Source organism: Archocentrus centrarchus, chromosome 2, assembly GCF_007364275.1.
Source record: "Archocentrus centrarchus isolate MPI-CPG fArcCen1 chromosome 2, fArcCen1, whole genome shotgun sequence".
NCBI lineage: Eukaryota > Metazoa > Chordata > Actinopteri > Cichliformes > Cichlidae > Archocentrus > Archocentrus centrarchus.
Genome location: NC_044347.1, coordinates 29627531 through 29655401, shown reverse-complemented (window position 1 = coordinate 29655401; position 27871 = coordinate 29627531). Strand labels below are relative to the sequence as shown.

Here is a 27871-nt window from a genome sequence, read left to right as displayed (position 1 = left end):
TTTTGACACTTTGTGTAACCAGTAAAGGAAACCTTGTTGATACCCATTATATCTCCTCGGTGGTTCCCTGGGGCCTATTCTTTCCCTGGCCAGTGAATAGAACCTAAATGCAAGCATCACAGAACGGGGTGGCTGACGAGTCGCAACTTGACCTGCGGGACTGTTCGGGCAGTGTTTGTGAGACTGAGATAGATGTCCAGGGAGGGAGGGAGGCATTTACAGCTAGGAAGGTCTCCTCACCACTGGCTTTAAAGGGTTTTTGCACTTCCTGTTGGAGAATACCCCTCGGAATCAGAAACTCAAACCCTTTAAATGGAGAGCCGGTTGAGACTTCCTGTATAGGAGTAACTGGTTGATCCACATCTGTTGGATACTGACCATTGCAGACTGGGAACGCCCCACAAGAGCTGCCGTTTTGGAGATGCTCTGAACCGGTTTGTCTATCCCAGTTTGGGCCTATCAAACTCCCTCTAATCCTTATTATTTCCCATTTTTCCTGCTTCTAACACATTCAGGGCAAAAAAGTTCATTTGCTCCCTAATATATCCCACCTGCTGACAGGTGCCATGATGAAGGGATAATCAGTGTTGTTCACTTCACCTGTCAGTGGTCATAATGCTGTGTTGGATCTGTGTGTAGCTGCAAAGCTGTCATTCAGATTTGAGGTTAAAACCTGACGCAGATGTGAATTTACTGGATTTGACGTTATGCAGATTTTTCGAACAGTTCATCTTGTTGGTTTTTACTATCAATACGCCATTTTGTTGAGTATAGTAGCTGTAGTCATATTTTTCTGCACATCAACAGCATTACAACATTTTTCAGCTTGTATTGCTCTGAATGGTAAAGGGGAACTTACTTCAACTGTCTTTGAGCTATTTTTATTTAAATATGGCACAATATCTTTTTGCTACTTCCACCAAGGAGGTTGTTTTTGTGCATGCGTGTCGCTCTGACTGTAAAAATGACAGCTTGAAAAGTTTTGAATGAATTCAGATAAAACTGTAGGGAGCAGAGTGGGCTCCAGGAAGATCTGGCTTAAATCCACCAAGGTCTTTAAGGTCAACTTAACGATTTATTGATCGAAACTTGACAAAAGCCTCATAACTCAAAACTATAATTGTATTGTCACACATAGAAAGTACCATATAAAGATGTTAACTATGTCACATTTGACCTCTGACCTCTCCTTCAAGGTCAAATAAGGTCAAAATGACATAAAATGTATTTATCTTTAAAACTATGCTTAAAATTCTGTTGCCTTTGTTTGTATTGGCAACATTTAGGAATGATGCTGGTGTATGGGATTTTAAATCAAACAAGTATTTGGCATCATGTGACATTTGACCTCTGGCTCTCATTTTACCTTTCACATCTGTCTTTCTTTCAAGTTGAGCCCACAGTGATATCTTGTCAAGATAAAGAGAACGAGCTTCCTAATTTGAAACATTCTGCTGTATAATATTACATAATGAGCTCAAGTTTTTCATGTGCAGTTATTTAAACTTTCATACTCCTGCATTATATTTATGTAATCAAAGTCTGTCATGCTACTGTTGCTTGATTTTTTTACTGCACTACAAATGTCTCAAAGTACATTTAAATAGAACATATTACTATTGGAATAATATTCCCTTAAAAGTAAACACTGCCCAGAGAATGAGCTGCCTTTGCAGAGGTTTGCACTCTGACTGCTTCTTGTTAGATGAAGAATATGTCTAATAATATAAGTTTGCTTACGTACTGTGATTAAAACAATAAATATTTATAAACTACAGTATTGAAGCAGGAGCTTTGTCTGTTTCACATTAGTATTTACAAGTTTAGGAAACTTAATTTGCTGCCTCCCTTCAAGATTTTGATTCAAAGATACATTTGTTACAAAGAAGGAAAGCCCAGATTAGCATTACATGACATCACAGACACTTAGGATGCTACTTTACTGTTTTGTGTTGTGTGTGTGTGTGTGTGTGTGTGTGTGTGTGTGTGTGTGTGTGTGTGTGTGTGTGTGTGTGTGTGTGTGTGTGTGTGGGTGTGTGTCTGCTGATGAATGACAGTTGTGGATACTCTGCTCACAGCTCATGGTGTTTTGATGCTTCATTGATTTTCAGTGGAAAGTGAATGACAAAGCAGCTGTCACTCTGCGCTGTAAGTTTGAGCTCATGCTGTCCATTTCCTTCTCTCAAGCTGTGCTTCACAGGCTACACCTCAATTTGTATTTGTGTGTGTGTGTGTGGTGTGTGTGTGTGGGTGTGTGTGTGTGTGTGTGTGTGTGTGTGTGTGTGTGTGTGTGTGTGTGTGTGTGGTGTGTGTACAGTCTGGAAACTCTGACTGAACTTAGAATTCAGGCCGCAGCTAAACTTTGGTTGGGAGCTGCCACATATCACATTCATTAGTGAGACTGAGCCGGTCTATTTCTCTCAGCTCTTCACCATAAGTAGAAACTTTAACCACTACTTTAGTACTTGATTAATTAGAAGTGGCTAAGTCATCAAGATACCACTCTAATTAATACAAGATAAGTGCTGAGTTTTAGGAATTGTTGTCTTAATTATAAATGACATCACTGCTCTGCTGAATTACCCACATCATCATCATCATCATCATCATCTGCAGCATCTCAAAACAGTGTGGTGCACACATTGAGCTCTGAGCTCCAGCTCTTATCCTCTTACTTTCTAGTTAATAAGCGTTCAGGTTACACTTCATCTAGTTTAATATAAAAGCAGAAATAGTTGAAGTTCCACTGAGAGGAAAGTTTGTTTTGTGCATGAAATGATGTTGTTGCCATTAACTTGTTTAAAGGGCAGTTGTTGGATCTGTACATAGTGAGGGCAAATGCCCTTGGATAGCATATGATATCATTTGGTGTGAAATATAACAAAACTAAAATAAAACCAAAATTAAATTGAACATGTTGGATATGTTGTATCCATGTGTCCAGAAAACGTCTGGACTAGCTGCTGTATATGAAAAACCACTGCAGTACAAGGAGTACCCACACTCTGGATTCATAACATCCTCCCCAGTCTCCCCCATTAAGTGGAAGTTTTCTTTGTTTTTTTTTTGCTAGGTTATGATTTTGATTTATTAATGATTGGTGATTTGCATTTTAAGCTTCTTGATAATGTAAAGCTTCAGCTTTGATCTTCGGGATGAAGTGAGTGATATTTTGTGATATGTTGAGTAAAGTATGGGATTTTGGGGTGAATGTGATTAGATGAATATGATGTCATATTGATGGTAACGTGGCTGCATAAGTACTTCATTTTCTGTGGATATTTGCCTGAGAGAGGCCACAGACCAGGAACAATCATCAGTCAGGAGCCGTAAACATAAACAGACTTGTGAGGCAAGAAGCATTTGAATAATGTTGGAACTTTGTGGCTGCTCCAGTAAGATTACAACGACCAACACAAAAAGCATTTAACTGTCTGTCCAATGCCTCACACAACATCCTCCCACCAACGCAGCCCCCTGTAGTTTTTGTTTAGGTGTGTTTTAAGTGTGGACCTCTGCTTAAAGACCTTCAGTGTCATTTAAATGTAATGAAATTCTCTTTGGTTTGTTGTATTGTGTCTTTCTGTGTGAGGAGGTGTGACAGTAATGGTTGTATTCTTGGCATGATGGATTGTACAAACGGTACACTTCTACTGTCAGGGCTTTAAGACACATGAAAAGCACTCATTGGGGGGGGCAGTTTGATGGCTTTTCACTCGCTGAGTGAGGACGTTTAGAGCCGGTGGAAACACTTTGACTTTAGGTTTGATCCTAGTTTGTTTGAACTCTCCAGACTCAGCTGGTTGCTGGATGGGTTGGCCACATTGCCACACTGGATGAAAGTGATGCATTGTTTTTAATTTGCTTGGCCAATTAGTTCATGACACAGTTCCTTTTTCAGATGGAGTGTATTGACATGTTTTCCAGTAATTTGTTCAGTGTCCTTGAAAAGTCTCATGTTCCTGTGAGAAATGGAGAAAACTTGAACAGAGCCACTGAGGAGAAACTCACGTCATTTAGTCTGAATTAGATATATAAGTGATCGAGGCCTCCCGGTGACCTCAGCAGAATTGAAAAGATGCACAGTGAAGGAAGAGATGGCTTTATATCTGCACTGCAGTCAGTTTCTCCCTGCCTGTCACCCAGAGCTGTGCTAAACCCCCCTTGACATGTAAACATAATGGTGTAAGATTACATTTTCCCCCAGACTGCGGGAGGAAAAAACAGATGGAGAGTAGATACCTTTTTGATGTGCAAGTGACCCACTTATATAAATGGAGGGCAGCAGATTGCCTGAGATAGGAAGACAACTGCCTCATTGCCATGAGCGCTGTTGCACGTTCCACATTGAGGCCGTGATGGAAGCACCGTCACCGCCCAGCCCTCCCCGTGTTTCCACAGTGTCCCCTGCTGGCAGATATACCCATCAGCACATTCAAACACGAAGCCCTGCACGATGACACAACATTGTGAAGAGCAACAACTCGTCTGATATCATTGTGGCCACGCTTATGTCCATCTAGCACCGCACGTATGATTCTCCAACATCAGCAGCCTCGTCGTCCTCCACCAGGACCCACACGATTTCCATACAATTACTGTTGTCATGGCAAACTGGCCGAAAGAGGTCATTACCCAGGTGATATTGGCGCAGCAGATGATGAAAGGCTGGCGCTGCGCCAAGTGCTCTTCAACAAAGGACAAGTGGCTTTCACAGAGAACACTGTGTGTTAGTTATGCACGGACAGTGTGTCAATCAGCTGCTGTCAGTCAGGAGGTTCAATCACAAGCAAGTAATCTGCTTTAGACTTCCTGTTATTGTTCACACTTGCTAGCATCCTTCATTTATTGTTCAGGACTTGGATATCACCACCCACCCACATTACAGCTTCATTGTGGGCAGACACAGATCCATCACTCCTGCTTCCACACAACGGTCCCCTGTCCTCACAGTACTCACAATGACACGACTGGGCCAGAATGCAGGAAGCAGATTATTTTAGCTGTGACTGCTGTCCTTCCCGTGGAAATGAAGCTCTCTCTTAGCACACAGTATATAATGTAGAGTAGCAGACATGTGCAAGGAGCTTTATGGTTTTATGGTAATTTCAGCAGTTTACATAAGCAAATCCTGTGGTTGATTGTTGTGTTGGCAGATCAATACCTGCAAGAAGATCAATAAAACTACTTATAAGAGACAGATTTTTGTTAATAGATTTAACTCCAGAGACAAGAAGGTCATTTCAGAATGATTTTTATAATGCTCACAACAGTAGACTCTTAATACTGTAGTTTCCTATATACTCCAGATAACAGGACTTTAATGATGAACACACAGCAGACCTGCTCATGGCTGCACAACTCTGCTGTTCAGCACATATGAGCCCGAGTCGAGACCACGGTCCTGTCTGTGGAGCAAACTGCCGTTTTTCTGTGTTGAAACTGCTCTTAAATTGATTTTTATTTTCCCATAAAGTCCCTGAATTTGCTGTTTTCATTTCCTCCCCTTTGTTAGAAATTGGAAAAGAGAATGAAGTGATTGTTGCAAAGTCATTTTGTCTTTGGACAGATTGCAGACCTGCAGCATTGTGTAATTTGTTGACTGTAAAACTAGAATAACTTTAAAAATCTCTCAGTGCTTCAAACCCGGACGGCAGGAAAACGTTTCTGTTGGTTTTCTCAGGTGATCGGGTCATTGGTCCTTTATAACCAGTTTAGCTTCTCGGTTAATAAAATAAATACTTTTATTAATCTAAGAACTTGTTTCCAAACCCCAAACAGCTCAACAATTTGACAAAAACAAAATCTAAATTAAAATTTTATATATTCGTAATAACACAGCTATCACAGCCGCAGGTTTGGATTGAGGAAGAAAGGGATGAAGTGGTTCTGATATATTAACATATATATTAAAAGTAAAGCATGAACTTTCAGAACAAATGGGAGGTAAAAGGAGCCAAAGGATGGGCTTATAAAGGGGGAAAAATTATGGAGTAAAAGTGATACAGTTATGAGAAAGTAACCTTCAGATTTACAAGGAAAAAAACAAGATATATACACAATATTAAAATATTGCAAAGTCTTAAATATGCTGCAAAAATAGTGTTTATTATTGTACAAAAAAGAAAGTGTTTTTGCAGAAATGTACCACTTCAATATCAATGATCAACCGATGTATTTATTTATTTATTTGTTATTTTTCCTGGTTAGGACTGTAATCTCTGAGGTTGTTTGAGGGGGAATATTGACCCCTTCACCTAGCTCTGGAAATGTAAAAGAAGCATTTGATCTAATATGTCCTCTCTGGCCAATCAGGACCTGGACTCTGTGCGGCACTCCTGAGTATCTGGCTCCTGAAGTCATCCAAAGCAAAGGACACGGCCGGGCAGTGGACTGGTGGGCCTTGGGCATCCTCATCTTTGAAATGCTGGCTGGGTAAGTAATGCAGGGTCTACACCTCTCTACCTACTGTAAACAGCAGAGGGCGCTGTCCTCCATCAGACCCAGCCCTGAACATTCATCACGCACCTTCATTTGGTAAAAGGCAGTTAGAGTTGAGCCTGTTTTACCATTAAAGACATCAAGTTGATCAAGGGCATGGTGGCTATGTGGAGGGAGACATACTTGAATCCACTGCCTGACAGATCAGAGAAATATCTGCAGAAAGGATTGCTCATGTTATACACACACACACACACACACACACACACACACACACACACACACACACACAACCTCGACAAACCACTGAGCTCTTGTCCACATCCCTGGAATAAACTTTGGGCAACATAAAGGCAGTGGACACAAAAACACGAACATTGCACAATAGTGTTGGGATTGTTACTGCAAGCCCTGCAAGAAAAACAAGCGAGAGCGCGAACCACCGGAGGGGCTTGTGTTCACGGAACAGAAGAATTATTCAATTAATCTTACTGCCGTTATTGTCTCATTGTGGGAATCCATTCATTGTGTGCTTATGGGACACTGCAGAGCTTGTGACAAATGTAGCCTGTGAATGGGCATCATTGTAGCAGATGAAGAACAATAGCGTTGAATCCTCGCAGAAAGCACCTTGGTTTACCTCGAATGTTCTCAGCCGTCCGTGATGAATAAGAATGTGTGTGCGCCTTGTTGGCATTCTGAGCGAGCCGTCCTGAAGGTTCAGATTGACTTCACAATTGATTGAGGATTTTGTTTCAGGCACATACCAGGTGACATTTATTAATCCAGCAATTAATTAATTGCAGTGGTGCGATAGAATGGACCGTCTGTTGTTGCATTTTCATTGATGATGTTACATAATGTTCATTTTTGACCTTTTACTCTTTTAATGTGCAAGATAAGAATAAAGGCTAAAAATTGTTTATATGTACAGCACTGTGCAAAGGTTTCGAGCACTAACCCTTTGAAAATAATGCCATAACTACTTTGTATTTATGGTATCCATCCATCCATCCATCCATTCGCTTCCGCACATCCTGTTAAGGGTCGCGGGGGGCTGGAGCCTATCCCAGCTGTCATAGGGCGAGAGGCAGGGTACACCCGAACAGGTCGCCAGCCTGTTGCAGGGCCAACACGGAGTGACAGACAACCTTTCACACACTCATTCACACCTATGGGCAATTTAGATTAGCCAATTAACCTAACCCAGTAAGTGCATGTCTTTGGAATGTGGGAGGAAACCGGAGTACCCGGAGGAAACCCACGCAAGCACGGGGGAGAACATGCAAACTCCACACAGAGAGAGGGAGAGGCCTGGGCCAAGGTGGAATCGAACCCAGGCCTTCCAGATGGTATTCTAACTGTGAGGCAGCAGTGCTAACCACTGCACCACCGTGCTGCCCCTTTATTTATGGTAAAGATGTAAAATTAATATGTTTGGTTTTCAAGCTGCAAGTAGGATGTTTAGCATTGTTGAGAACTTGTCACAGTTCCTCTGTAGATTTAGGCTGTCTCACTGTGTTCTGTGTCTTCATATATCCCACAGAATTAGTTTTTTGTGCCTGACTAGACTCTGTATTTATCAGACTGTTATATGGTAAGATGCTCGGAGTTTTTCTGGGGGTATGTAGGAGTGGGACCTATCCCTCTGGCAGCTTAGCAAACTGTAGAAAGGAGCTTGTCTTGTATGTTTAATGCTGTAAAAAGATCTTAACTGCCATCATTTCCCTCACCTGAAAAAGTGATGGGAAAGAGAAGCACAACACAATGAGTGAAACTTGCCTGGGAAAAAATCAGTTTGACACAGGATCTGAACTCTGGAGTCGGGGGGTGTACTATGACCTAAAGGAGCAGTGCAGAGTCTTCAGGCCATCTGTCTGGAAATACAAAAACTGTGACTCATATGGCCGTGTTTTTTTTTTTTTTAAAGGGAGGAAGAAAAAAGAGACCTCACAGTTTAAGAGTCTGTTTTGCAAAATGCCTTTTAGAGAGTTTCTCATTGACCATTAATGTGCCACCTGTCCAGGTCAATCACACATAGGTTGGTTAAACCATTGAGTATGGAGTGTCCTCCTCCAGTTGCACTGAAAGTTCGCCTTTATGTGAGCCTGGCCTGTCCTCACTCCTTCCAGCCGGCTTCTGTCTGCCTTATTAAAAAAGGTGTCAAGGTTGAATTTGTGGAAGGAATGTGACCTTTTTCCAAATATTCATGTGAGCAGGATTTGAAGTGTTGCAGTATGGGGAAAAGCTGGATGCAGTGCTGCCCCCAGCACATCAGCAGAGAGGGACACTACCATAAAACCTCCCAGACAAAGAGCTCTATTCATGCTGCAGCATTGTGAAGCTGTCTGTCAGATGTCTTGACCCAAGAACGTAGCAGCTGCTTCTAAAAACTTAGTATTAGTATATTATCCTCCTCTGGGGCACAGCACATGCAGGAAAAATATTGAGTAAAGGCTTGGAGCCCCCAAGGAAGAGTAGAAGAAAAAGTATTTTCCTTCCTAATCCTACCCTCCAGGCCAGGCACCCTTTGCTGCTCTGACACTGAAAATCTACCAGCACTGTGCATTTTTACCCCCCAGGCACAGCCCTGTGTCAGAAAAGCCAACAAACAGTGGTTCTATCAGCCCTGCTGGACTGACAGGGTCACACTGGCTCACTTTCATGTTGATTATGCAAATGACTTGAATCAAAAATATAGTTTTATGCCCAGATGAGTCCCACTTTGGAATTCAAATCATAGTGTGCACGTTCCTGGATCGACTGATTCCCCAGCCACTTCTCATCCACCTCAGTTGAGCAGAACACCGGCCCGCTGGTTAGACGGAGTTCCTTGAAGAGAACCTCGCTGTCCCTGTTGCAGCAGCCTGCCACTGACAGTGTCTTTAAGTTAAAATGGTTTGGACTCTGTCTTACAGAGCACTGATCATTTAATAATTCTTGCAGATTTTCCAGCAATGGGCTGAACAGTTCAAATGTTCCCCTGAGGCCGGTTCATGAGGTCCAATCATAACATCTCATCTCAGCACACTTTACAACGACAGGATCTTATAATTAATTAATTATTATAGAAAAGGCCAGTGATTTCCCCATCAGCTGCACTCAAACACTGGGGAGGAAAAACTAACTGGGATGAAATCGCTTCCTGGAGACTTCTTACCGTGATGTTGCCATGCAACCAGCAGAGTTGATTTTGCATTTTCTTATTAACCCTTCCCCTCCTGAGTAGTCAGTACTACTATTCAGAGTTAAAGTAATGTATCCTGTACGTTTGTAGGGGAGTCTTGCTCACATGAGCACGTGTGAGTGTGGCACTGCCTATGATGTACTGGCAGTCTGTCCAGGGCGTACCCCGCCTCATCCTGGGACATCCGCGACAGGTTCCAGAAAGAAAGATGACATGTTGGCAAGTTCCAGCAGTGCAAAGTTATGTTACATGTTTCTTGTGAAATCCACATTTTAAGAATACTTTGAAATTCTTGTTTATACAAGTTTATACTAAATATTTGAAAAACAAAATCATATTGGTAAATAAATAAATAGATACTGAATAGTAATTTCTTCAGTTCCTATGATCACCTGGTTTGTCAAATGCGTAACTGACAATTTGAGGTTCCTGCAAAATAAGTCAAAAACATGACACCCTGCTGGTTATTAGTGCAATCAAGAATTTCATGAACTAATAGTGTCGTTAATAACCACACACTTCACATAATAGAAATTTGCCATCATGTAAAAATAAAGAAATTTTCCATAATTAAAGTACAGAACATTTCTGCATTTTTGAGGTGAAACAACAAAGAAATCTGTGTAAAATTACGGAACTGCTTTTACTTTCATTTTTGTCGTTTTCAGTCAGTGCATCAGTTTACATATGTATTCACAGCATTAAACTAGAATTGAACAGTTTTTAAGTAAATGCTGCATATTTGTGAAATTATGTTTAACCTATTATGACTGTATTTTTACAGTATTTTATAGTTTAAAAAGAAGTCATGTTTATTCACAGGTACAGGTTTTTGTGTTATTTTACAATAGACATGTTAATCCAGTCTATTTTAGTAAAATTATTACTTAATATTTCACATATTTAAACTAACATGAATTTTGGAAAATTTCAGTTAAATTACAGATTTTTTTTTTTTTTACAGTGTAGTTTATGAGAACGCATTTTTAGCTCCTCAGTGATCCCAAAGTTTCCCTTTGCTGGATTCTGTTTTATTAGAAGACAGGAGCATTAGAGAGTACTGCAACTGACAGGAAAGGTGTTAAACTTAAAAACTTTGTCCTGTGAAACCGTGTAAATAGTGGATAGTGTTTTTTACATTATATATGCATATTTTGTTTGGTGAGAATGAACTGTAAAAAAATGAAAGATCCTAAATATCCTGTAGATAGTCCTCCTGTCATTTCAAAGTCCAGACCAAATAAATGAGAAGTCTGGTTGAAAGACCTGATGCTGTATAGTCACATGTTACTTTTAGATTAACATTGAAGTCACCAAGTAATAAACATACTTTCACCTCCTGCTTTTGTTCTCTTTGCACGAATGTGCAGTGTTATATTGAGACTGGATAGAGACACATACTTCAACATTGTAAGAAAAAAAGTGGACTGTGACAGACTGTGGGTACTCAAGTCAGGTAGAAACAAGATAACAATGCGATCGATACTAATATCAAATTACTATCAACTTATATGTAGTATTGGCATAATTGGGCATGCCAGGTATCCGTTGTGAAATTGTTTCCAAAGAGTCGTCGGTGCTGGAGTAATATGAATGCACGCAAAGCCGAGAAAACAAGGTGATTGAATGTAAATGGATACTGCACACACTGAAGTCAGGACATTGCTGTTTGGGGATAGATGACTTGTATTCTCAAACTGACCCAAATTCCTCAGCTGTGACAGCATTCATTTTGGAGGAAAAAACTCGAGTGGAGTCTGCAGTGCACAGCCAGCTGCCACATGCCCCCACATCCCACAATCTCCTGACTGGAGCTTTTCACTGGGACCACAAGCAGGGTGTGACAAACTGGTATTATGTGCCTTTCTGCTCTGTGCGTAATGTCTTTAGAGGCAGCTCCCATTATGTAAGTTGTGGGTAATGACTTTTCCAGGCCAAGGGAAGAACTGGAGAGGTGGGAAAACATTTAGTGGATGGGTGGTAGAAACACACACACACACATCAGCTGTGAATGAGAGCTGTCTGCAGCAGAAACCTTTTATTTACCTATCCCTCCAAAATGGTGACCCCTCAAATATTCATTCATTATGTTTTTCCAAGTAATACAGGTGAGCGTGTTTTAGCTCTTACCTCTGTTACCTGTTCATTGCATCACGCTGTTTCTGCACATCCTGAATTGGGTTTGCTGTGTGTGTGCGAGTGTGTGCGTGTGTGTCTGTAACTTCAGATGAGCAGGCTGGAGATGACATTTCTTTCTTTCCACAGGTATCCACCTTTCTTTGATGACAATCCATTTGGAATATATCAGAAGATTCTGGCTGGAAAACTGGAATTCCCACGCCATCTGGATTTCTATGTAAAGTAAGATGTGGACATTAGGCGGGGGATCAAACACACAACCCAGGGATCTGTCTTACAATTGCTCCTGTCTATGCATGCATGAAGTTTTATATCTTTAACCGCAGTAGTCATATTTAAGTATGATTGTGGTTTATTAGTTTTTTATCTTTATAAAGGAGGTCATCTAGTCGGAAGGTTCGTGGTTTCATTTCCAACTCCTCCAGTCATATGTCAGAGTGTCCTTGGGCAAGGTCCTGAATCTCAAATTGCCCATTTTGTGTGTGTGTGTGTGTGTGTGTGTGTGTGTGTGTGTGTGTGTGTGTGTGTGTGTGTGTGTGTGTGTGTGTGTGTGTGTGTGTGGTGTGTGTGTGTGTGTGTGTGTGGCTTGTTGTAAAAAGTGCTTTGAGTAGAAAAATGCTGTGTAAGTACCGGTCAGTATACCGGTACCACCGGGAATACAGCAACAACTGTGACTCATGAAGAGAATCTGGAAAAAAAAATACTACAATACCAGTACTGCAGTTTCTACTTCAACTGTGTTGAAATCTGCCGGCTGTGATGGCTGCAGGTGCTTTCACATGGCTGTCGTTAGAGTGACAGTGACCCTTGTGAGACCCTGTGGTTGGGGTCACGACAAGGTCATCCTCGAGGACACCGTTATGACAGAATAAAGGTGAATCAGAACTACTGATTTAGATTTTACAAATATTGTAACATTATATATCCACTAAAGGTTTTCCTGCACATGACGTTTTGGCTCCCTCTAGATTTTTGCCCTAATTTTTTTTCTTTTTAACAAAAAAGCAGAAAATGCTTGAATTTCTCCCTCATAGTAAAAAGTAGCAGCATCCTGAAATCCATATCTTAAACAATATGGTGGTCAGGCTACATAGAACTGCATAGGTTTTGATGGCCTGCAGCTGAAACATGTTCATTTCTTTGTCCATTAATAAAGAAGTCTGTTTTGTCTGCTTTACTCTGGGCTGTGGGTACACTGACCCATTCCAAGCGGGGAAAACCCCTGTTCACCAGGTTACCATCACCATTAGAACTCAAAGTGGAGAAGCTCTTTTCTTCTACTAAATGATTTGGCCAGAAAAGTTGACCACTGGGATTAAAGTAGAAAAAGTAACAGCAGGTATAGTTGTTAAAAAGGATAAAATATTTGAATTTATTAACCGAATCACTACAAACCAGCTGTCTGCAGGTGGACCTGTTCACGAGGTGTGGCCAGAGAATTCTTGTATCCTGACTGAGGGTGATTGACACCCCATCACCACCACCAGCATCACCACAGCCATTAAGATTACCTTTCAGTGTAATATGGGGTCCTTGCATGAATGGGATCTCTGAGTGCTGCAGTGTCCCTTTAATGCCTTGCTCGCTGAGCTCCCTGCAGTTAAAGAGGGACTTTGGGTCAATCTGCAGTCACTAATGACACCCCAGCTTATTTAGACTGCTTCCCCACCACTCAAAATACCCATTATAGTACAGGAATGTGCAAGATTACAGGCACTCTGGGTGGAAGTGTGTGTGTGTGTGTGTGTGTGTGTGTGTGTGTGTGTGTGTGTGTGTGTGTGTGTGTGTGTGTGTGTGTGTGTGTGTGTGTGTGTGTGTGTGTGTGAGAGAGTCCTAACACAGTGACTATGGAGAGGTCAGCCACACACAGCTTGCACTGATAATTCAGCAAACTCACAACTTCCCAGTATTAAGCAATCTATCTTGTAGCCAAGAGACAGAGGGATTTTTCATATTTCCATAATTAATGTCACTCTTACATAGTTCCACACCGCACCGTCCCATCCATCAAACTATGAAAAGCCTCACAGAGGGGCTGCAGGACACCTGCTGTCTGTCCAGCAGCTGCTGCTGAACGTAGACACTCAGACAGACTGAAGAAGTGTCCCAGGGTGACCCCAGCAGTAAAAGAAAGAAAATGAGTATTAAAATGAACTGTTATGGACTCACTGACCTGAGGTTTTCTACCTCAGTGTCTTCTCCTGCTGCCTCTATATGGTGGGTGGGGGGGGGGTTGGTTTCCTGCACGTGTTACAGCAGCACTGAAATGTTATCCCACATTTGTATATTACAAACTTTGACTCGTTCTCTAACTGCATGCAGGGGGAATAATGTTGGGAATGGTCTTTAGTTTCAAGACTGACCGTTAAGCCAGACTCCAGAAAGCTGTGCTGTAGCAGAGAGATTGTTGCGTAAAGAGGGATTTTTAAATGATGCAAATGAGTTTTTGTTGTCATGGAAGTGCCTGCTTCTTCCAAGATGACACAGCCTCCATCCAAATGAGGAGGAGAATGATGATCTCAACCCATCTGAACATCTATTTGGAGAAGACTTGTTCTGGCGTACATGACGACCTCACTAAGATACCTTTTGTTGGTTTTCTTTGAATTTGTCACCCGTCTGTACATAAACACCAAAGGGGACAAAAGATTTATCTGCAGGCATGTAGTGAATTTATTAGCTGAGCTCAGCTTAAAAAAAAACCCCTTGATTCAGAGTTAAAGAACTGAATGCTACAAAACTGTTGATTTTATCCAGAAGGAATACTGTACATGATGTGATTCATGTCATTCGTGACAGATTATTTAAAATAAAAAGGGCATTTTCCAGTGAAACTAGATTAGAATAACTTTGAATAGTAATTCTCTGAGTGAAAGCTTAAACCAAAAGCTTCATAAACTCAACAACAAATAAAAATAATTGGAAAGTCTAAAGGTTTTTTTCCCCTTCTGGACTCCATGAAGTGCCATAAACACTGACATGGCCCCATTGGAGCTGATTAAAATATTTCTTTATGACATCATTCAAACTGGTGTGTAAGTGTAGGCAGGATTCAGACAGAAAGCTGACCTGTCAGCATCTGGCTGCTGTATTTATGAGCCCGCCGGCAGCTGCTCGAATGAGACGTACTGTACGGCAGCTTCATCAGAGTCTGCTCATCAGCAGGTATCGCACAAGGTCTCCACTCATCCTCAGTCCCCTCACATGGATGTCTACATCACATGCTCTGATTTATAGTCTTAGGAAGTTCTTTGTGAAAAAGTGCTCACTTGCTTCAATTAAAAGATTGTCAAACGGACACAACTCACTTAGCAAGGCTTCGTCACCTCTTGCAGGCTGTCGGGTACCTTTTAATGAGGCTGTATTTGTCATTTTGACAGTGGCTGGCAAGACGTGACAGGTTTTCTTGTGTGCTGGAGACGTAACACTGGAAATGTAGTTTGCAGCTGGGGATTCACGACTTCATTTCTTTTCCCCCCTCAGAGACCTCATCAAGAAGTTTCTGGTCATTGACCGAGCCAAACGGCTAGGCAACATGAAGGTGAGTTGGTTAGAGTTCCTGACCCCTTTAACCACATGGCAGCCCACCATACTTCTTACCTTGAACAGGTAGTTTGATGTCTGCAGCCTGATGACCAGTACAGGCCCTCGATCTGACTGGAACAGCACATGGTTCCAGTCATAAATGAAGGAAATTATACATAAGGCTTGTGTTATTGTAGGTTCACACTACCAGCGGGATGGATGACTCACTGTGAGCATTTGTAATATGTCTGAATTGTAATGTAAATATTATCCAACAAGAGCTGCATCCATCCTGAGCAACATAAAGAGTTTATTCCTGATTTAATTATGGAGCCAGAACAGAAGCACACAGATGGTTATTTATGTAACACATTTTCAACACAAACTAATGTTGAAATACTGCCCTTAAAAGAATGTCTGTTTAAAATGCTTCAACTTAACTTCAAGATGTACAATTTATTCAATCACTGTGTTTAGAGTCATTTAGCTTAAAGCACTGGAGAGTGTAGGAGTGTGCGTCACTGAAACCACTATCACAGTATGTTGGCCACAATAACAATGGTGCTACAATGAGTTTCTTATGACACTCGATACACTGCAGTCGTCTTTGTCTCAATATCTGCATGTAAAGAAGAGCAAAGGTACAGTAACAGGAGCGCTCTATTTTTCTTCTGTGTGTGTGTGTGTGAGTGAGAGTGAGAGCACACTTATTGGTGGGATTGTTGCAAACAATCACAGGTCCTCAGATACTTTGTTAAATTAGTGTTGTTAGCACTTGTGAGCAGTGAGTGATCATATTGTTATCAGAAATAACTGTTGTGGAGGCTCTGCTGTTGTTTTCTTTCTAGTAATGTAATAAAACAGTCGAGGGAATGAGGTGAATGATTAAAACTGTCACAGAGAGGACAGAGTGGTGTTGGTATATTGATAATGTAGAACATGGATATTGAAACAGTTTCAAAGATGAAGTTATACGTATATTTAACAGTAATGCAGACTATCAGGGGGCATTGAAAGGCTCTTTCAGGGCTGGATACTGTTTGCAGTCTTGCTGCCAGCCCGCTTACAAACACCTTCACCAATGAGGGTAACCTCTGCATAGCCTTAGAAATGACAACCTGTCAGTCATTGCGGCTCATAAAGCTTATTGTTGTTTGAATGTGGGTATCGACTGAAGGATCATTCATATTTTTGTCTGTTCCTCTTTTATTTGTATTTTGTAGCCCAGTGTTAAAGGATTTAGACAGAGGGTTAAAAGGTGAAGGTACCACAAAAAAGATCAATAACCAACAAATTTATAATAATAAATAATTCTCTCATATCCTAGAGAGAAAGGCAAGTTCACTGCACTAGGATGAAAAGCTGAAGCTACTGAGGAGGCTTTATAATTTTAATAAGTTTATAATTAGTTTTACTCTTGGACTTTGCATGTAAGGGATTAATGTAAGCTTTAAGATCGTAAACAGGAGGAGAAAGTGATGAGAGTAGTTAGAGAAGCATTTCCTCTCAGGTCTTAAATCTACTAATAAATGCTTCCCTGTGTGCTCTGAACCTGAAGATCACTGAGCTTTTACTTGGTCCTTAACTTCCATTAAGTTAGTGTTGAAATATGATTTCCTAGGTGTTGGGGTATTCATATACATCTCCAAAACAAAACAAACAAAAAAACCAGTTTGGCAGCAATAATTTTTCTCCTGAGCAAAAATCAAATTTGACCTCAAACTGATGACGACAGGTTCAGCCAGTGCCTCGTGTGCGATGAGGCTCCTCGGTGAGGTGATAAGTTGTATGTCTGGAGTGAATTAATCTCCCTCACAGCCCTGCATCATGTCTGCTGCCTGTTTATGATGCTGGAAGTGTCTGCACCCTTTGGCTTCTCCTAAGCCTCCCCAGCAGCCGGTCGCACTGCAGAACACGAACACAGAAAGAGGCCTGGTTTTTGCTTTTATTTATTTATGATCCCTTTAAGGAATTACAGAGTGGAAAATGGTGTGTACATTAATAGTTGGTTGGCTAAGAGCAGGCTGCTCGATCACTCATTGATAGGCGCTGAGTAAATTCCCATTCAAACTGAAGGACTTGAAGCTGTTCAATAAACATTAGTGAAGGTAGCGTGAGACTGTGAGCTGCTCTCAATAAAACAAATACATCTCTGAGCCCAATGATTAACTCCACATAATTCCAGACAAGATGATATTGATTTGTGGCTGCCAGTATTCCTCAGCGGACCAGCCACATCGCTCATTAACAGAACGCAGATATTGATGTATGGAGGCTGAACACTGCCACCAGAATAATGACAGACTTAGAGGGTTTTTTACATTTAAAATCAACTGATGAACTACTTTTTTCCCCAAAATCAAAGTAAAAATGAATAGTCTCTAATATGTTTTTAACTGTTTTCTTTTGAAATCACTAAAACCAAAAAATTTTAAATGTCATTTTTGTTATTAATTTGATCAATTTGTTCTTAATCTGCCATGTGAGCAGTGCCAAGTGTGAACACACTCATAAAGACAGAGCTAATGTGCTGTTTAGAAAATCAAGTGTGGCAGAGGCTGAGGGGAATGACTGCCATCTGCACACATCAATGATAAACATAGAGGCTCTCTGGATTAGAAGTCAAGTCAAGTCAAGTCAAGTTTATTTATAAAGCACATTTAAAACAACGACGTTGACCAAAGTGCTGTACAAGATCTGTAACCCCAAGGACTATACTAAATAAAAATAAAATATATAAATAAATAAATAAAATAATAAAATAAAAATAAATAAATAAAAACATTAAGAACAATAAATAACATAAGAAAATTAAAAATTAAAACGTTTAAAACAAGTACCATAAAAATACCATAAAACAATCATCTAAAAGGAGGTAGCACTGCAGCCAAATGCCAAGGAAAAGAAATGTGTTTTTAATAGAGATTTAAATGTGTGTATCGTCTGAGCTGTGCAGATATGGAGAGGTAGATCGTTCCATAGCTTTGGTGCTGCTGCTGCAAAAGCTCGATCACCTCTCTGTTTTAGTCTAGTTTTAGGCCTCTGTAAGAGCAGCTGGTTCGATGACCTCAGAGCTCTTACAGGGGTGTGTCAGTGAAGCAGCTCAGACAGATACAAAGGTGCCAGTCCGTTTAAGGCTTTAAAAGTAAGCAATAAAATCTTAAAATCGACATTAACATCAGCCTACATCTGCACACTGCTCTTCAGGGACCAACTGGGTCTGCACATTGCTTAGTCCACTCACATGACTTCACCTCACCTCATGCACACACAACACACAGTTCGAGTCAATTAGATTAAATTTCAGTGAAGTGCATCCTGTGCAGAGCAGCAGGAGCTCTGATTGGCCAAATGTGGCATATTAGTGGGGAGCTGAATGTTGTTTCTGGCCTATCAGAGCTCCTGCTGCTGTACTTTTGGTTGTTTTGGGATGGGCTGTTTTAGAATGTAATTTTTTTTATGAGTCAAAAAAGGAGCAGTGATCAGTGCTGCTTGTTTTTTTGCAAAAATTACCAAAGAAATGCAAAGAATGGGGATCAGAAGACGAATCCGTTAAGTTTTGGTGCAGGATGGTTTCTTTTAATCATGACCTACGTGGAGACGTGTGGTGCCGGCATTTACTTTCAGTCGGTGTCTGTCAGCAAAATTGCACAGAAGAACTTCCAAGCCAAAACATCACAAGACCCTGGCTAAAAATTAAAGCATTGATGCGATCTGTGTTCCTGTGTTGAAAATACAAAATCTTAGCAGATAATGAACACTCCTAGTTTTTAATTTCAAAAGTTAATTAATTCTTCACTCTAAATATTTGAATATTAAATGTGTGGATTAATGTGCTTTATAACTCACCATTATATGGATTGAAGACATATTCAAATTCTATAAAGACTCAAAAATCAGACTCAAGAGATGAATATGATGTGTTTACATTTTGTAATGCCCAGGAGATTTTCCCAGCAGTAACAAAGTGAAATGTTCTTGTGTAAAAATATACAATCATATTGCCATGACAGTACTATGGGCTATTACAGTAAATTGGCTATTACATTTTTATCAGTTAATGAGAGGCCTGGTTATGAGTCTTATTCCAGCATTGATTATTTTGTTAGCAAGTTTCAGCTCTTTCATACCTGAAAAAACTGAAAGCTTTCTTAACCTCACGTGTGTACTGTGAACCTAGTGGGCAGCTGGTCACTTGACAGTTGGTCAGTTAACCAGTATTTGACCTCGTGTAACTTTTTATTTATTTATTTAACCTTTGTTTATACTGTCATTGACACAGATGGTCTCATTTCAAGACAGACCTGTTTATCATACATTTGCAGACAAACAAACACAAAACAATGAAAGAAATGTAAAGGGAAAACAGTAAAGACAAAGTCTGAAAACAAGAAAGCATAAAAAGAAAGCCTAGTAAAAAATAACTAACCAAAAAAAACAAAACAAACGGGGCCTAAAAGCAGGAATAATTTACCAAAATCTCCTTAACATAGGTTTAATGACTCCCAATAGGATCAAACTGGACAGTTTCAGTTCTTGCTGTACTTCATTCTTAGTTGATGGCGCTATATAAGAAAAGACCTTTTTGCCTAGTTCTGTCCAAACCGAAGGGACCCTGAAGGAAATAAAGTCTTGGGAGTGCAGGCTGTGACTGTACTGTCCGTATAACATATCAGACCATAAGTGTCATGGCAACAAATCATGGATGGATTTGTAGTTGAAGTTAGATCGGTGTGAAAGTCTATGGATGATAATGATGGCCAATTTACCAAGGAGTACAATGTACAGTGATGAGTGAGGGATTTAGGCTCTTTGAACTGTAGAGCTCCAAGAAAAACAGCATCCATCATTTTATTGCAGAGGTATTCAGAGAGATAACATCCCAACACCGAGAGAGAGGTTGTTACAATAAGACATTTTCTTGTAACAGTAGAGAAACGAGTGATTTCTGAAGAAAAACTTCAATTTTTTTAAGACATGATCAGTATGTGACTTTAGGAGTGTTTGTCATCCAGTATAATCCCAAGGTATTTATAAGCCTCTACAAATGTTGTGCCTTTTATAGTCTTTAAAGAGGGTGCATGGCCTTGGTTTTGTTAGCATTTTAAATTAATTTGTATTGTACCAAGTCAGACTGAATCAAGTCAAATGCAAACTGCAGACACTCAAGAACCAATATTACGGACTTTGTGTGACAATAAACCAGTGTCATCAGCATAAAAATGTAAACAGGCATCAGTGACACATTATTGACAGAAATTTAAAACAAAGTTGGTCCTAAATTGAGCCCTGTGGCACACCTAAGCCCTATGAGTGCTCAAAACAGAGTAGAAAAGCGCTATATAAGAACTAGTCCATTTACCATTTACCTTTGTGATGGTCAGATAATCTGATGACAGACCACTGTGCTGTACACACTGCTGATGATCAGAATAATACTTTGAGTACCAGTTGACAGTATGCTGTGACAGACCAAACTCTAAAAGCTTCTGACAAATGATGAAGTGGTCTACAGTGTTAAACGCCTTTGAAAGGTCAATGAAAACGGCAGCACAATATTCTTTGGCATCTAAGGATTCCACAATATAATTTACAACTTTGGTTATGGCTGTTGCTGTGCCATTTCCTGAAGCCAGACTGATTTGATAAAATATTAGCTGATTTTAAAGAATCTTTAAGTTGATCATTGAGAAGTATTTCAAAGACTTTGGCTAAAATGCAGAGCTTTGAAAAAGGCTGATAATTATTTAAGACACACCTTTTATAGGGAGACCAAAAGCTGTCTTCCACACATTTGGAAATACGTTAGATTGAAGAGACAGATTAAAAATATGAGAGACCGGTTCAGCTATGAAGTCAGCTGCTTGGTGTAGAAAGTAAGGGGGAAGGTTGTCAGGGCCTGTGGATTTTTTTAGGATCGAGACCCTTCAAAGCTTTTCAGACTTCACTGTACCAAAATGAGAAGCTTTGATTGCTGGGAGCATGATTAGTTGAGATAGTGGAAGATTGTAAAAGACTCACTAAATCAGCGATGAACCAGGGACTAAGTTTTCCCTCAATTCTTGACTCCCAAATTGGAGCTTTTTTGTCAATAAAATAATTAAAATTATCATGGAACTAGGTCCAAGCAAGAATAACATCAGCAATCAATAAAACATGACTCCAGGTAAAATGAAATCGTTAAGGAAGGCCTGTTCACTAAAGTGTTACATAATTCTTCGTTTGGATCGGAGAAATTTACTACCCCTAACTCCCCACTACACAATGATCTCTCAAATCATTAACAAAAACACCTATTACAGAGTATTGGTGATGAAAAAAATCAATGAGATGATTTATCAAGACATTTAATAACAAGTGAATGGGACTGCCAATGATTAAGATTAAAAGAAAGACGTTAAGCTTTAAGATCATCAGACACTGACGTAAAGCAGTCCCAATTAAAATCACCTAGCAGGATGATCTGTTGAGAACTAATGATGCCATAAGGCCTCAGTGGTGGCAGAAGTGGGTCTATAACAGGCAGCAACAGTCAAGAACTGACCACCAGACAAGACAATGTTTAGGCTGATATTTCAGACTAAGACTAAGAAATCATGAAGGGGGCAAATACTTATTCACAGCACTGTGCTGTGTGTCTACACTGGTGCTGTCTGTTTCAGAATGGAGCAGATGACGTGAAAAAGCACCGATGGTTCAAGACGGTTGACTGGGATGCAGTTCCTCTGAGGAAACTCAAGGTAGGCCTGATGCTTGTTCTGTTAAACTACATCAATATCAGTTTGTAAATAAATGTAGATCCATTTTCAACAATGACAGTTGGGTCATTGGTATATGGACAGTAACACAACTTTCATAATTTTGGCTCTGCACTACTAAACCCAAGTGGATGAAAAAAGATGTGATAATGATGCGATTGAATTGCAGACTTTGAGCTTTCGTTCAAAGGTTATCACAAAGTTTTTAACCATTTAGGAATTACAGACAATTTTTTGCTTGCTTCCATTTTTCAAGGCTCAAAAGTAACTGGACTTTTCTGGTCTGTTTCCTAATTATTTCATGACAAATTAAAGGCAAACTGTTTTTGAAAGCTGTCTGTATGCAATTACCAGAGACATAGTAAAAAGTTCCAGAGTTGCCAAATCAGCAGTCTGGTTCACGCTTAACAGAGGAAATGCACCGGTGAGCTCAGCAACACCAGCATTCCCAGTAGATCATGCAGGGAGGAAAAATCCCTTCACAACATTAGCTGAGTCAAGAAGAATGTGGTCTCCAATCAAGAAGTGCCTTCAGCTGTGTAAATACAGAGGATTTCAAGTTAACTGGGAGCACTCAGAAACCAAAAAATAGGTTCGACTCGGCTAGAAAACATCTGGAAAAGCGACCCAGTTCTAGACCAAGATTCATCTTGTTACAGTACTCGGCAAGTACTTTGAACAAGAATGAAAGTTCTTCATCAGACCTCAGCCCAGCGTGAAGATAAATGCATGAACATGCATTTATCTTCATGAAAGCAAAACCGAGGGCATGCCAAGGGAGGATGCTTCAAATTAAATGCATTTAATAAATTACTTTTGAGCCTGTGACAATGGGACTATATAAATTGTATTAATGTAACATTTATATTAGAGCCTTTAAATGGAATTGAAGGTCTGCACAGTAGTGGTATCTTGACTGCTTCATTTAATATCTGTTGCAATGCTTTACAGAGAATTGTGTGACTGTCCAGTTATTTATGATGTGAAAAGGTCATGAATGAACTGAGAACATAGCACTGGCTGTATGTGAATACTCAACCTGCTCCTGTTTCCAGCCTCCCATAGTTCCTAAAGTTTCTCATGAGGGCGACACCTCCAACTTTGATGTTTACCCAGAGGATGACTGGAAAAAAGACCCTCCAGTGCCCCAGAAAGACTTGGAGATCTTCAAGAACTTCTGATCACTCAGCTGTGATTATTTATTGATTGATTGATTTATGTGGCGAGCTGAAAAACACACATTGTACATCTGTTACAGGTACTATCCTGGAGAAAACACTTATTTATCAAAGTGGGACTTTCACCTTATCTGTAATAATGATCTTCCTTAAGACACCTTACAAAGGACAGATGCTGTGACATATCTGTATGAAACTACAGAAATGGTTAGCGTTTTATCTTTTTATTTATCTGACTAAAGTCAAACATTTGCTACTTTAATTTTATTTTATTTTTGTTTTTATTCTCTGAGCCTGCTCATATGCAAAAATATCTGGTTTATTTGAAACCAAAAGACTGTTACTTTCTGGGTATGAAACAGAAAAAATCAGGTCTTTTTATATTGCCATGTTTTATAGTTTCTTTCTTTTTAAAATGTTCATGTTTAATGTGACTCTAGACTGGTGCTTTAACGGTCATCTGGTCAGTAGTCATTAATGACTTATTCTCTATGTAGTCAGACACTTGGGTAGAAAAAGCGTGACAAGTAGCACTTGTAAAAATGTGCCTTACATCACCGTTTGATGTCTCGCAGTTACACAAAGTTCACTTAAAATCCTTGCTGTATTACTCAAAGTGTCGGGGACGTGGAGCATGTGAGGTGCTGCTGGAGGAACAGACTGCCGAATGGCCGTCACATCTCCTGCTATAGCTGCCGCCATCTAGCTCGCTTTTTTCTCTTCCTGTTGCAGCTCTGGATTCGGTCTGTTCACAGCTGAAGGACTTTATTACTGTAGAGCTGCTCTGCAGAGGAACTACAGGCTTTCATGCTACACCCTGTGCCCATTCACCTCACTCATCATTTTTATTGTTGTCACATCGTCAAAGCCAAGGATGTAGAGTATGAGCCTCAATATTTAGCGTATCACAGTACAGTGACAGTGCAGACAGTATAGTCAGTATTCATTAGTATTTCTGCTAACTGTTGCTTAAGTCCTCATTTAGGATTTCACAACAATATCACACTTCAAAAATGAACCTTGTTTGTATTTTGGGCCTCACACTTCATTGTAGCTCCTCAAACTAAACACAGTTCTGTTTCCCTACTTTCAGTCCATTCTGCAGCTCCACTTATGAAGTTTACTGTATGGACAAAAGTAAATTCATCAATGCTACAGTCGGCCCCCGCTGCAGGTCTGCAGGTCTTTGGACTGTGGGAGGAATCTGTGTGTCTCTTCAGAGCCTCAGAGGCTGAGCATTCGATGCCTCTTTGGCAGCGCCCCCTCTGTGACCATGGTGCTGATTGAGGCAAATGACAGAAGGGTTGTATTTTATTATCAGCTGTCCACTGCACTGCCTTGCTGGATGACATCACACAGAGGGTTCATGTAACAACAATGCATGACTGATTTTTAAAGCAGCTTTGTGTCAGTTTCCCATGTTGTAAATACAGTGGAATGATTTTTTTTTCTTCATTTGTTCTGCAAATCTTGGTCTGAACACAGACTCATTGGACCTTTTTAAACCTGCGAGCCTCTCATTGCCTTTGACCTGAATTTGTTTTTCATACTTGGCTCCAACAGCAGTCCTCTGTATTAGCACCTCATTGTGTTGTATCATGCATTACTTGACTGTATAGGAGTAAACACCTGAAACGCTGAAGTTATTTTGTGTTTCTTATAACAATCTGGAAACCATCACCCAACATCCTCATTGCACCAAGTTTTCCTCATCACTTTATTTCTGTGTAGCTGCAGTCACATAAAATCTCCATAAACTAAATGACAATAAATGTTTCCTCTTACTTGGTTTCACTGCTCTAGAGCTTATGTGTTATACACTGACATTTTCTTTAATACTTTTTTTAGGGATCAGTTTTATTAACCACATCTTAAAGGCCAAATGTAGCTCCTGATGAAGGAGGGAGAAATATTCAGAGCAACATAAGGTTCCACCTCGTACCCGTGTGGGTCTCCACAGAGCTATGCAGCCAGAACAGTGAGGTGTTTGGTGCATCATAGATGACATGCTGTTCTTGTTACACTGCTGCACTTTTATGTTATTCAGCCAAATACAACAACCAAAGCAGCTCTTCCTCTGCTGTAAAAGCACCTACGTTTGCTGGGTTCACTGCAGTGCAGATAAAAATCCACTGTTTGAGTCCCAGGTTCCCCTGTGACGGGGTGTTCACCTGTTCCGGGGGTACTCCACTTCTGTTGGTTGTGATGTACTCCGGACCCCTTGCAACACTAAATTAGAAATATGAATCATATTCTTTGACTTTTCCAGTCACCAGATCTCAACTCATCAACTTGTTAGACAACCAACATCAGCAAAACACTAAACAATAATGTTCATCCCTCCAGAAAAGTGCCAGAAAATTCAAGAATCAGTGAAGCTGTTTTGGATGCGAGTTGTCTGTCACCTGTCTGGATCTTAGTCTGTTATTAATGTTGAAGTAGTGTGTGCAGACCTGTGCTACGATCATGTGATCAAAGCTCGTACTTGACATTTCTGTGCTGATATTTTCTTGATACTTCTCAGACTGTTGAAAACTCCAAAGACGCCTTTCAGTCGAAGCAGTATAACAGAAGGACATGTAAACACACCATTTCAAAGGAGTTTATGGGCATCTGCAGATATTACTGTGTATTGCCATCAGAGCTCTGTGTGTCCTCTTAATAAGCAGGTTTTCTAAATCGAGGCCTTGGGGTGCCTGTAAATGTCACACTGCCCTATATTCAGTTTATTATTATGTTTTTTCTGCTGCATTTCAAGCTGCCCCCCCCCCCCCCCCCCCCCCCCCCAAAAAAAAAAAAAAAAAAAAATTGTGTGTCACCCAGCAATATGCTTTCAAATGTCAACCTTTGTCTTGGAAAGATGTTTTCTATGTTATCCATTGTTTGCTACCCAGTACATAGCAATGCCCTTTAATTTACATTAATTCCATTTATGCCTTTAATCCTGGAGCTTAATCTAAGGTATATGTCTTAAACTTGCTAAACAAGCGGAGGCGATAACAGAGGAACATGTTTTGTCCTGCCTGCTCCTTTTCTGTCCACTCATCTGCGCTGCATCCGTCAGTCACTCAGCACTCTGAAGGTCGGCCGCCTGCCTGTGTAGTCAAGCAAAGCTTTTACATTTACAAAATGGAAATCTGACATTTAGGGAATGAAGCCTTCATTGATGTTTAAACTTTCTGGGGTTCAGGTGTTCATGAGTAAATACAGTGATCCCATCAGCTGCTGTTCAGGAGATACCAGCATCAATACAGAGCAGTGTTTCTGTTCAGAAACCATCTCCCAAGAAGTGATGCACTGACAGATATTAAACTAACAGTTCTGCCAGCTCAGCAGGGAGGCAGTCCCTCCCTGCTGAGCTGGCATTATAGAAATATTAATTGGTGTTCATATGTCGTAGATTGGTAATTGAAACATCTCAGTCCATGAATGTAAATGTGGACAAACCAGGAGGATTGAGTGAGAGCCACGGAGAGAAATGATGCTGCTGGTGTGTTTAACTGAGTCTCTTTTTAACTGAGTTTTGTTGTTGTTTGTTTGTTTACTGAGCAAGTATAACATGTAAATATAGGATGACTAATAGCAGTTGAGAAGTAGCACTATGTTATGAAATATTAATGGTCAAAGTGTGCTAAGGTCACGAGTGAACAGGATGTACATGAGAATATTTTCACATATGATTTTTTAATGTTCTTATTGATCAAAAACAATGAGCTTTTAATCTTTCTTTATCATTACACTCCTATTGTGTGAATTTTCTATTGCAACTGATGAACTGGAAGAGTTTTTTCCATGGAACTTCTTGGACTGATGAAAACAAAGAATGTTTGCGTCCTGGTAGCAAACGTATGATTGGTTTAGATAGTGGGAGTAATGGGACCAGCAGGCTGCTGTTCCCTCGTCCTGCCTTCTGGCTAATCACAGTTCAGCCATTCAAACCAAAACAAAGGAGGAGAGTTTCATACAGAATTGGAGCGAGTGTTATTTGGTTGATATGCCTGATGTATGGGGACGTGTTGTGTGTTATTTGTCTCTTTGTTAAGTTGTTGTACTGTACTGTTTTTGTAAACCCCAGTAGCTAATGGAGATCCAATAAACTATACGAAACCTCGTCTTTAAGAAGCAACTCATTTTGATACTTGCCAAATTATCAGTGAGTGATGCACTGTTGTTTGTGTTGTGGTATGTAAATGAACTCTGGTGGCTGCTCACCCAAGTGATCAGCCTTCCATGGTAAATGGGAACTGCACGTGAACCCGCCTGCTCTCAGGACATTTCCAAAAGCTATCAGACTTGCTGTCTCCTGCACAGGTAAACTTCTCACCTTTACACTGCAAGCAAAGCAACAGACCCACAATTTACAGTCACCCCAAGGTGCTTTGTGTTGTAGGTAAAGACCCTACAATAATACAGAGAAAACCCAACAGTCAAAGCGACCCCCTATGAGCAGCACTTGGTGACAGTGGGAAGGAAAAACTCCCTTTAACAGGAAGAAACCTCCATCAGAACCAGGCTCAGGGAGGGGGGGGGGGGGGGGGTCATCTGCTGTGACCGGTTGGGCTGAGGGGAGAGATGCAGGACAAAAGACATGCAATTGTCAAGAGTGTGAAAGTGGGGCGGCCCTGTGGGTCCAGCCAGCAGAG

At 40.5% G+C, this 27871-nt stretch overlaps 1 protein-coding gene across 1 annotated transcript in view; it reads left to right on the top strand.

The window, feature by feature from the left end:
- Window positions 1–24725, top strand: part of prkx (protein kinase X-linked) — a 46201-nt gene extending 21476 nt beyond the window's left edge. Inside the window, exons 4-8 of the mRNA XM_030751328.1 lie at window positions 6316–6435; window positions 11894–11989; window positions 15251–15308; window positions 21955–22032; window positions 23106–24725. Coding sequence (XP_030607188.1) covers window positions 6316–6435; window positions 11894–11989; window positions 15251–15308; window positions 21955–22032; window positions 23106–23231 — 478 coding nt within the window. The 3' untranslated portion in view covers window positions 23232–24725. The remainder of the gene's footprint in view (window positions 1–6315; window positions 6436–11893; window positions 11990–15250; window positions 15309–21954; window positions 22033–23105) is intronic.
- Window positions 24726–27871: the final 3146 nt, after the last annotated feature.